Source organism: Notolepis coatsorum (genome assembly GCF_963971535.1).
Source record: "Notolepis coatsorum genome assembly, chromosome: 6".
Classification (NCBI taxonomy): Eukaryota; Metazoa; Chordata; class Actinopteri; order Aulopiformes; family Paralepididae; genus Notolepis; species Notolepis coatsorum.
Genome location: NC_140170.1, coordinates 163,387,561 through 163,399,686, shown reverse-complemented (window position 1 = coordinate 163,399,686; position 12,126 = coordinate 163,387,561). Strand labels below are relative to the sequence as shown.

Below are 12,126 nucleotides of genomic sequence, written 5' to 3'. Positions count from 1 at the left end.
AGACAATGCGTGTGTGTGTGTATTCCAGTGTGTGTGTGCCGCTCCCATTGCATGTCCCAGTTCGTTGAATGCCGAATAAAGACCTCTAAAGAGGTCCTGCATTAAAAAAAATAAAAACTCTAAATCTAGTCGAGTGTGTGTGTGTGTGTGTGTGTGTGTGTGTGTGTGTGTGTGTGTGTGTGTGTGTGTGTGTGTGTGTGTGTGTGTGTGTGTGTGTGTGTGTGTGTGTGTGTGTGTGTGTGTGTGTGTGTGTGTGTGTGTGTGTGAGTGTGTGTGTGTGTGTGTGTGTGTGTGTGGGTATGTGGGTGGGGTGGGCAGGTTTAAGAGGGGCGAGGGAGGGCTGGACGAGGACAGCTAAATGACCAAATGTAAATGGACAGGGGAGAAATCTGAGAGACAGTCGCTTTCTTAAGATAAGATAAGATATTCCTTTATTGATCCCCTTGGGGAAATGCAGGCATCATAGCAGCATGGGGGAGGGGGGAGGGGAGGTACAGGTATGGGCAGGGTAATAGTAGAAGACATAAATACAGGCAATAAAATAGCTTGTTATCGTGATTGGCCACTTCGTACCCGGCGTATATCCCTCACCTGCAGCTTGTGTATACCGTTTTCTTTTACTCATAATGTATTCAGATTCAAAATAGTTTTTATTGCCTATATTTATTGTCTCGTATTTTTAGAGTTAATTATATAGTTTACAGTTTATTTTTCTCATATATAAAATTGTATTGCCTATATTTATATATTTCTACTATTACCCTGCCCATACCTCCCCTCCCCCTCCCCCATGCTGCTATGATGCCAGGATTTCCCCAAGGGGATCAATAAAGGAATATCTAACTTATCTCATCGTATCTCATCTCATCTCATCGTATCTCATCTCATCTCATCGTATCTCATCGTATCTCATCTCATCTCCTCATCTCATCTCATCGTATCTCATCTCATCTCCTCATCTCATCTCATCGTATCTCATCTCATCTCCTCATCTCATCTCATCGTATCTCATCTCATCTCCTCATCTCATCTCATCGTATCTCATCTCATCGTATCTCATCTCATCTCATCGTATCTCATCTCATCTCGTCTCATCTCATCGTATCTCATCTCATCTCATCGTATCTCATCGTATCTCATCTCATCGTATCTCATCTCATCTCATCGTATCTCATCTCATCGTATCTCATCGTATCTCATCTCATCTCATCGTATCTCATCTCATCTCATCTCATCTCATCGTATCTCATCTCATCTCATCGTATCTCATCTCATCTCATCTCATCTCATCTCATCGTATCTCATCTCATCTCATCGTATCTCATCTCATCGTATCTCATCTCATCTCATCCTATCTCATCTCATCGTATCTCATCTCATCTCATCGTATCTCATCTCATCGTATCTCATCTCATCTCATCGTATCTCATCTCATCTCATCTCGTCTGTGTCAGCACATTCAGTTGTGTGGAGTAGGATCATTCTATTTCGGAGCTACTCCCGTTTCCCCCGTGATTGGGGATGAAACACAACATCAGCTTCCATGGCTGGTTGACCCAATGATAAAGAGAAACAATTCAGAACAGCTGAAAGGGAGCAAACTCCTTCTGACCACCGTCTCGTTTTAAAAGCCTGAATCTCCCTTTTACGAGTTGGAGCGAGAAGTAGTGGCGTGGAGATGTGTTGGGGCTTCAGTGAGGGGTTCCGCTCTTGTTTACAGATGGTTCTCGTCAAACAGAGAGCCGCTGATACAGTACTGCCAGACTACAGGCCTGCAGACATACACACACACAGACACACACACTCCTACACATGCACGTACACACTCAGACACATGCACTCATACATGTATATATATATATATATATATATACACGTGTGTGCATGTACACACACACATCACTTTGCCAAAGACACTCATTGACCCCCAGGCAAGACGCAGGAAGCACTATATAGGCCATATCTGATACACACACACGTGCGCGCCGCACACACGCCTTTGTTTTGGAACAGAGATCAAGGTGATAGTGAGCGTATTAAGTCATCTCACCACCACTGATATGTATGATTCATCCAGCATGTTGACTCCAGCGTCTACCGTTACAGCGCTGTCATTATTCACCCATATCGTATTCTGTATGACATTTAAGAAAATTTATCACACATGATATCACTATTTATCATCTATTTACCCCCAAAAAGTGGGAATTTTACCGCTACTCGAGTGCAGCGTCAGTGACCATAATGAGATCCTTAACGCGGAGCAGAGAGGCGGCCTGAGCTGCTGGCCGGGCCGGGCGTTGCAGTAGACGCCCTGCACATCTGCTGAGTAGAATGGATCTCCTCAACGCGGGGCAAAGGAGAGCGCTCTCTCTTCTCGGGGAAGACCTAATGGGAGCAGTATGAGGATATCTGGCAGAAACTGAACTCTGTTTTATTTCCCTGAAGGGAGAGAGACGTGTGTGTGTGTGTGTGTGTGTGTGTGTGTGTGTGTGTGTGTGTGTGTGTGTGTGTGTGTGTGTGTGTGTGTGTGTGTGTGTGTGTGTGTGTGTGTGTGTGTGTGTGTGTGTGTGTGTGTGTGTGTGTGTGTGTGTGTGTGTGTGTGTGTGTGTGTGTGTGTGTGTGTAGGTGTGTGTGTGTGTGTGTGTGTGTGTGTGTGTGTGTGTGTGCATGTGTGTGTGTGTGTGTCTCAATGGCCTTCAAAGGCACCGCGGTGCCGCCGGTGGATTTTGATCAGCCGAGCCTCTCGGTTCGAGGGGTTGATGAAGTGAGAGATCTTTGTTTGCCTTGGAAAGGTGTGGGTTTTTGTTTTGCTCTCGATTTGTTCCCGGGCCTTGTGTTTGCTATGGTTTAACGTGGCACACTCCAACCCAGGGGGGGGGGGGGGGGGGCACAGCCTCTACTAAACTGTCGCAGCCTATTACTGATGATGTCTCAATCTCCCACCACAGTCAGGACAGCCGAAACACCGGCAATCGTTCGCCATAGACTAAACACACACTTCTTCAATCAATATCTGAAATTAAGAAATATTTGATTAATTGAATTTTGTATTTTACCTTTATTTAACCAGGCTAATAAATTAAGAAAAAATTCTTACGCAATGCCTCTTGAAGGGAGGGGGGGGCTGAAAAATAATTCAGGATTAAGCATTTCCGACATACAATATATGTTATGACAATATATATATATATACATACAACAAGCAATATAGCAGTGAGAGGGGCACCATGACAGATGGGGATGTTACTGGGTTGAGAACCAGTTGCAGGAATCCGTGAGAATGTTATAAATAATCTTCCATGTCTATATTACTACCTACTATACTAACATGTCTCTACTACTATGCACTAAACACGGCAGCACCCAAGTTTCAACACTGTTTGATGGACATTGTCACTCAGCTGAAAGAGTTGTACCCTTCCTGCTGACCTGTTGTACAGAACTTGTAAGTCGCTTTGGATAAAAGCGTTCAGCTAAATCTCTCTCTCTCTCTCTCTGTGTGTGTGTGTGTGTGTGTCTGTGCACGCTTTGCGTCGCCAGTGCTCGGTGACCTGCGGTCAGGGCATGACCATGCGGCAGGTGCTGTGTGTGAACTTCAGCGACCAGGAGGTGAGCATCAGCGAGTGCGACCTGGACGACCGTCCCACCACTGAGCAGGAGTGCGTCATGTCCCAGTGTCCCACTCGCTCCAGCGACCCCCGGTCCCTGCCCGGCGGAGGCCCCAGGAACAGCCTGCCCGCGGGCGGCGAGAGCTGGAACCAGGCCCACCAGTGGAGGACAGGACCCTGGGGCGCGGTGAGGGATCCTACTTACACACTTAACACCTGTGTGGTGTTCGGGTCTGTGAGACCCGTTTTACATGTTTATTTAAATATATATATATATATATATATGATTTATTAAAATGATATATATATATATTTATAAATTTTTCGCACATTTATATTACATATGTGGTGTTTTGGTCCATTGGACTCAAAGGTGTGGGAAATATGGTATATAATAATAATAATAATAATAATAATAATAATAATAATAATAATAATAATAATAATAATAATAATAATAATAATAATAATAATAATAATAATAATAATAATAATAATAATAATAATAATAATAATAATTACTTTATTTGTATAGCACTTTTCATACAGAGGTTGCAGTTCAAAGTGCTTCACAACAACAATTAAAATACAGGCATGAGCGAGCATAGCAAGGTATGGTAAATCACAGTGTTTCACATTAGGATCTAGCATCCTAATAGGCTCTCTATTCAGTAATAAAATAGTTTTAAATGATTACGTTTAAAAATAGTCTAAAAATTATTAAAAAAAAGGTTCACTGTGTACCTTCACTCTGCCTTGTTTCATTTATATTTTCAAGATAAATATGATTTATTTCACTCATGTCTTGATTATAATGGATACAAAAAAAATTCAAGTCAAGTAAAATGTATTTATAAAGCACATTTCATATACGGAGGCAATCCAAAGTGCTGTACACAAAAAAACTGGCATTTTATCACAAAAAACAAATAGCACTTGTATTGATAGATGTGATCTAGCAGGGGTAAAATGGCATTGGTCATTGAGATAAAGTTAATCTGTTTGGTATTTTTTCATGAATTGTTATGCTTCATTGTTTTGAAATCCCAATAACGTTGTGGGTCCACCAGACATTGGGCGAAAATGCATACAAGCACACATGAGTTTAATATCCTATAATATCCTGGGGTAAGCAGGTCGTACAACTAACTTATCTTATGTGAATCCATGATAAGGTGTTTATCTATGCATATTAATGTCCTGATCACAGATAACCATGAAGAGAATATTGCATGTATTACCACAGAACTTACACAGAACCTAACACTGAATGGGATATGGTATTTATATACCCTGGTATCCTGGCTAATTATGGCATATTCCAGTTTATTGGGGTTGGTCCAAGTCAGGGTGTGAGTTTATTCCTGCTATTGTAAAATGGATATGGCGTTTACACTCTCCAACTCAAAGATTAAATACTCGAGTATTGCAAATTGTTATATTAAAGGGGAACTATTTTACTATTTCTTTCACTATTTGGGCACTTTTACACAATTCCTGTGAGTCTATGGAACACCTCTGTAATATATATATTTTTTTTATTCATTGTTTTGTATTTCTAATCAAGTCCTCAAAAACAGCATTTTTCTACCTCAAGATCTCGAGCCGTTTTGAGCCTGGGCTCCTAAACCACTGCGCAGCGGCGGCGTCGCCTGAACATTAACATGCAGCAGTGTCTTTCTGACATCACATATCGCGCACATTTCAAATGACTCAGTTCAGTGAGGGTGAATATTGTGAGAGGAGAATTGGAAGAATGCGCCAATATGAGAATTTTGAGACATAGATCATATTAATATAAGTTCACATAGCTAGGAAACAATGCTAAACACTCAAAAAGGCCATTTATAAGATAGTTCCCCTTTAATGTGCGTGTAAATGCATTGTGATTTAACACCACATAATAGCATGACTGAGCCTCTTCCTGATTGTGCTTCTGTATTTTTGGGGTTTTTAGTTTTTTCACGGGTTTGCGATTAACTCTGTCCAGAAATAACTTTAAAGAATCCTAGGAAATGATGAGAGCTATTTTGAGAGACTCTTCCTTCCCCTCTGCCTCTTGAGGATATGTATTTTAATATAGCAGTCAGACATACTCACTGCCATTCTACTCCATCCTACTCCATCTGTGAAATGGTGCCGTTTTGTCTGAGTGAAGCAAGAGTGTGTGTGTGTGTGTGTGTGTGTGTGTGTGTGTGTGTGTGTGTGTGTGTGTGTGTGTGTGTGTGTGTGTGTGTGTGTGTGTGTGTGTGTGTGTGTGTGTGTGTGTGTGTGTGTGTGTGTGTGTGTGTGTGTGTGTGTGTGTGTGTGTGTGTGTGTGTGTGTGTGTGTGTGTGTGTGTGCTTGTGTTCTTTTTTCTGTGTGTGCGCATGGGTAATTCTCACAAAACGGAGCCATAGCGGGATAGTCTCTGAACATTTAAGTGAATTTAAGTGTTTATTTAATTTAACTCATTAATGTCCACAGTGGAACTTTGTCATTTCCTTTACAGCATGTAGAGTACTAGCTGAGCTGAGCACAAATCAAATGTTTCAAACCGGTCAACGTATGAGGCTTCCAACCTTTTTGGTCTGGGTTTTCTATGGGTTTCATACATTAATGACTAACGACTAGGGATGTCCGATATTATCGGCCTACCGATATTATCGGCCGATATTGGCATTAAAATGTAATATCGGAAATTATTGGTATCGGTTTTCAAAAAAAAAAAAAAAATTAATTTCTTTTTATTTAACCTTTATTTACCCAGGCAAGCAAGTAAGAACAAATTCTTATTTTATTTATTGTCAAAAGTATGCATAATGTTGTGTTAGAGCAGTCGTCTGGTAATCCGGAGGTTCCCGCTCCTCCCTTGAGAAGTGTCCTTGAGCATGGGTGAATGTGAGGAACAAATTGTAAAGCGCTTTGGATAAAAGCTGTTATGTAAATGCACCATTTACCATTATATACATCCTTTTGAGCCTATTAACCCCGCCGGGCCTATGTGCGTTGAGAAACATCTGTCTGACGGCGCTCTTCTCCTCCTCTCCCTCTGTGACATCAGTGCTCCAGCACATGTGCCGGGGGCTTCCAGCGCCGCGTGGTGGTGTGCCAGGATGAGAACGGCTACTCTGCCAACAACTGCGAGGAGCGCACCAAACCCATCGAGCAGCGCTCCTGTGAATCCGGCCCGTGTCCACAGTGGGTGTACGGGAACTGGGGAGAGGTGAGAGAACGCAGCTTTCTGGTTTCACCACTTGAAAAGAAACCACACCCACTGGATCCGGTGGGCGAATAGAATAGATCTGTGTCTGAGAAAGTTTGAGGAAAAACCTTGGGATTGATTGATTGAAAACTTTATTAACAGATTGCAGAATGGGTACAGTACAGTACAGCTCAATACATACAATTGTTAAGGGGATGCAGACCAGAGAAAGACTTTCGTCTTGTTTACATCAGGGTCCCCCATTTTCAATTCATCGTAATAGGAGATATCGTTCCTTTGGGAGATATCATTCATCATACCCTTGTGAAGCTTTGTTTTATTGCTTTGTGTGAGCGGTATACGCATGTCTTTAAAGATCAGTCAGAGGTTGTTTTTCATGTCCTTAAAGGGATTCACAAGGATTCATTGTCCTCGGTGACATCACTGGTGGCCTTAATCAAACTTGTTGACCCTCAATAACTGTCAAACTAAATGAATGTGTGCAAAACTGTTTATGAGTTTTTGGATGTGTCTGAGTTTATGCGCAAAATAAATCAGCATTGTTTCTTTTGGGTGAAGTTGCCCCTTTAACTCATTCAGCGCCATCGCTTAATGAGCCAGGGGGCGCTAGAACGCCATAGCTTTAATCAATGGGGAGACTGTGAGATTTGTGAGTGCTTAAAATATATCTTATATTATAGCTATGGGTCTAATACACCCGTCGATTGTCAGTGAGTTGCTTCCAGTCAACATGCACAAAACAGATTGTTTTTTCATCTGTACATTTCCATTTTATACCGTTTTGAATATGAGTATAGTTTTGGTGATTCTTAGTAATCCCAGGAAAAGACACGATAATAGCGTTTTAGTGGAATACACTAAACACGTTGTAATTTTTCACCTGATTATCGAATCTTCCTGAAATCAATGCTAGATTATCATTATTATCCTTCCTCGTGCATACATGAAATGGCCCTCGTAGCGCGGCGCTCCCCCCCACCCCCACCGCAGCCAACGGTGAAAAGCCACACACACACAGACAGCTTCGATCGCGGTAGAAAGAAATATCAGATCAACGCAAGATTTTATATATAGAGTCCTTACCTGGTCTCTGATGTAATGCAAAAGAAATAATCCAATTATCTGATCGCCATTCCAAATAATGCTTGTGGAGGTACATCAGCATCGCAGATGTAACGTTGTAAACGCTAGTCCTGCCGGAGTATTTAAACCCTGCCCGCAAGGCTCAGATCGGCCCAGAAAAGAAACTACACCATTTCTAATAGAGTGCAATACCGTCTGGAAGGCGTAGGCGGCGGTATTTGCCCTTTTGCAAGCTCAGACCCATTCCCAATGATAACATCAGGCTGGATGGATGAAAAATGAATGGATATAGCTAATAAATGAAATAACGATTAAAACCAGAGTTTTCTCGTGATTGGTGCTGAATGAGTTAAAGATCAGCTAGAGGTTGTATTGTCAAAAGGTTAACCCTTTCACTGCCACACTACAGAAGGTTAACCCTTTACTATCACACTACAGATGGTTAACCATCTGTAGTGTGATAGTAAAGGGTTAACCTGCTGTTGTGTGGTAGTGAAAGGTTAACCGCCTGTAGTGTGATAGTAAAGGGTTAACCTTCTGTAGTGTGGCAGTGAAAGGATTAACCTGCTGTGTGGCAGTGAAAGGGTTAACACATGTCAGGCAAAATCAGTCGAAGCAATTTACTTTTTTCATCACACACACCTAAGATAAGATAAACCCAATGGAAAAACATGCACAACAACAAGATCGCTAACGCTGTGGCGTCCTTGACGACGACGGACAGGAGCACTTGGATTGGTCCCCTGGCGCGGCTCACGTTGCGCCTGTCTGCTCCCGGCTGCCCTCGGGGGGGAAGGACGACGGGATGGGTTAATCGCAGAGACGAATCGCATACATGCATCGCATGCATGCCGATTAATGACCTCTGAGCAGGTCCTAAATTATTATTATTATTATACCTCTTGCCTTAATCAAACTCATTGACTCTCAATAACTGTCAACTAAATTAATTTGCGCAAAATAAATCAGCATGGTTTTTTTTGGGGTGAAGTGCCCCTTTAACACATCCACCGCCATTCACGCTGTAACACGTTATTGCCCGCCATGCTTTGACCGCCAGACCACGCTGTACAGCGATATTGAGATCAATATTTCATTTTTTCGCCATGGCATTCATAATTCATATATACACCTCCGACGCTGCAGCTGGACCCTACGGCTCAATACAACGACGGCTCAATACCGCCGCCTGGTGGATGGTCGGGCGAGTTACACTCGGAACAACAGGAAGTGGGAGGTGTGCGTCGATTAAATTCATCCGGCCGTCAGATATTGTCGCAAGGCTCCCGACAGACACTATGTACATAATGGATCGCTTTATAAACTTAATAATCTATATGATTTCGGCGTTTATTGCGACATACAAACCGGAAATGGACCTAGGCGATCGGCGTCGTATACCTGGGATCTTTCACCGCCAGTCTCATTGACGCACGGTAAGAGGACGCTAACGTAATTTTCAGCCCAATTGTTCATTAATTTCACTGCAAACCGATCTGATCAATATATCACCCATGCTACATAAAGCATTTACTGACGATCACGGAATTATAAACGACCCCCCCTTTCCTCCGCGCATGATGACGCATAACGTATAGGATCATATACAGTTGAATTTCTTAATATAGCGTGTATCGGGAATAAACGGCAATCGATAATCTATATATGCATTTAGGCCTATAACTAGCGTTCTAGGAATTACTGCAAAAAACGATAAAAACATACTTATATTCTAGAAGGTATTTTTGTATGACAATCTTCCTTTTTTCTCAAAAACACTGGAACGTATTGCTGCCTCCCAACTCCACTCCCATCTCCAGTCCAACACCCTCTATGAACCCCTTCAGTCTGGCTTCCGTCCCGCTCACAGCACCGAAACTGCACTGGTAAAGGTCATCAACGACCTCCTCATCTCCGCTGACTCCGGTGCCCTCAACATCCTGATCCTACTCGATCTCAGTGCAGCCTTTGACACAGTGTGTCACTCCATCCTCCTCCAAAGGCTGCACCAACTGGGTGTTGAGGGCACAGCACTTGACTGGTTCTCCTCCTACCTCACTGACAGACACCAATTCATCTCCCTCTCCGGCCACACCTCCTCCCCCTCCCCAGTCACACAGGGGGTCCCCCAAGGCTCAGTCCTTGGCCCCCTGCTCTTCATCTGCTACATTCTCCCCCTTGGTCACATCATCCGCAAATACCACCTCAACTTCCACTGTTACGCTGACGACACCCAAATCTACATCAGTACACAATCCCCCCACAGCCCACCCCTCAGTCACATCAAATCATGCATCACCGAACTCCAAACTTGGATGACCCACAACTTCCTCAAACTGAACAGTGACAAGACTGAACTTCTCATCATTGGCACCAAAACCACCCTCACCAGATCCGGACCCATCACACTCACCATCAACGACTCCACCATCACCCCCTCCCCCCTAGTCCGCAACCTTGGTGTCCTCCTTGACCCCACCCTCTCATTTGACCCCCACGTCCGCTCCATCGTGAAAACATCCTACTTTCACCTCCGCAACATCGCAAAAATCCGTCACTGCCTCTCCCCCCCCGCTGCTGAATCCCTCATTCACGCCTTCATCTCCTCCCGCCTGGACTACTGCAACTCCCTCCTCACTGGTATCACCTCCCGCTCCCTCCATAAACTGCAAATGGTCCAAAATTCAGCCGCCCGCCTCCTCACTAACACCCGGTCCCGCGAACACATCACTCCTGTCCTCCACTCCCTCCACTGGCTCCCGATCAAACACTGCATTAACTTTAAAACACTACTCCTCACCTTCAAAGCCCTCCACAGCCTGGCCCCCCCCTACCTGACTGATCTCCTTCTCCCCTACCGCCCCACCCGTTCCCTCCGGTCCTCCTCCACTGCCTCCCTCACTGTCCCGACATCCAAGCTTAAAAACTTCGGAGATCGGGCCTTCTCTCGCACTGCACCCCGACTCTGGAACTCCCTCCCCCAGTCCATCAGAGACTCCCCTACACTCTCCACCTTCAAAGCTCGCCTCAAAACCCACCTGTTCTCCCTTGCCTTCAACCCCCCCCCACCCCTAAACCCTCCCTTCCCCTCCAACCTGATTGATATGTCTCCAGTCTTTTTTTTGTGCCATCAGGCTGTCTCCCCCGTTCCCCCCATGGTCTCATGTTCCTTTTGTTTTTGTTTCTTTGTTGTTTTGTTTTTGTTTCTTTGCTTTCGTTTCTTTGTTTGTACCCCTGCTCCCGACTACTGTCAGCGACTTCGGGTTATTGAGAAGCGCTATATAAATTAAATTAATTATTATTATTATTATTATTATTATGAATGTTTGAATGAAAAAGTATAACGTTCCTACATCCTGAACGATAAATAATCGATGTTGAATGGGCCATAGTCATGTCAATTTAGCAATACAATTTAAAAAGTTATAGCCCTGCAAAGAAGGTGAACATCTCCATAGGCTTAGAGTGGTGGCAGACTGGCTATATTGATGGATATAAGTTATGGCAGGGAATGTGTTAAAGATCAGCTAGAGTTTGTATCGTCAAAATGTTAACACATCGCACCTACCTCTCTCCCCTGCAGTGCACCAAGGCGTGCGGAGGCGGCATCAAGACGAGGCTGGTGGCCTGCCAGCGGCCCAACGGAGAGCGCTTTAACGATCTGAGCTGCGAGATCCTCGACAAGCCTCCGGATCGCGAGCAGTGCAATACTCACTCGTGCCCGTCTAGCCCCCACTGGAGCACGGACCCATGGAGCTCGGTACGCTCGTAAAAAATACTCTATACCTTTCCTCCCCCCCCCCCTCCTCCTCATCCTCTCCTCTTCACCTCCCACAGAGTTTCACCCACTAAAACTGTTGTATAGCATGAGAAAGCCAAACAAACAATGCCACGTGATGTCTTAAAGGGGTCGGGGGCGTGGCTCCCTGGTGCTTTCATGCCGGACAAATCCCACTCTCGCTTCTTGCCCTCACCTTTAACCCCCCCCCCCCCCCCCCCCCCCCCCCAACCCCACCCACCCCCACCCCCCTCTGGTGCCTGTGATTGGTCATCCTTCTCGAGACAGCCGGGGAACGTGTTTCTGTTGCACTTAACGACAAAGATAACACTTAACTCGTACCAGATACTGTACATGTGAGAAAGCGAGTGCGACACGACAAAACCCTTCACTGACAGCTGTGACCATAACGAACATTCCCGTGGGGTCCTATGAACACCGTTGTTGGT

General features: G+C 44.4%; 1 protein-coding gene across 1 annotated transcript in view; it reads left to right on the top strand.

Moving 5' to 3' along the window:
* adamts9 (ADAM metallopeptidase with thrombospondin type 1 motif, 9) overlaps positions 1-11,854 on the top strand; it is a 110,068-nt gene extending 98,214 nt beyond the window's left edge. The window contains 3 exon segments of the mRNA XM_084315798.1: positions 3,544-3,798; positions 6,655-6,816; positions 11,483-11,854. Of these exon segments, the coding sequence (XP_084171924.1) occupies positions 3,544-3,798; positions 6,655-6,816; positions 11,483-11,671 (606 nt within the window). The 3' untranslated portion in view covers positions 11,672-11,854.
* The last annotated feature ends 272 nt before the right edge of the window (positions 11,855-12,126 follow it).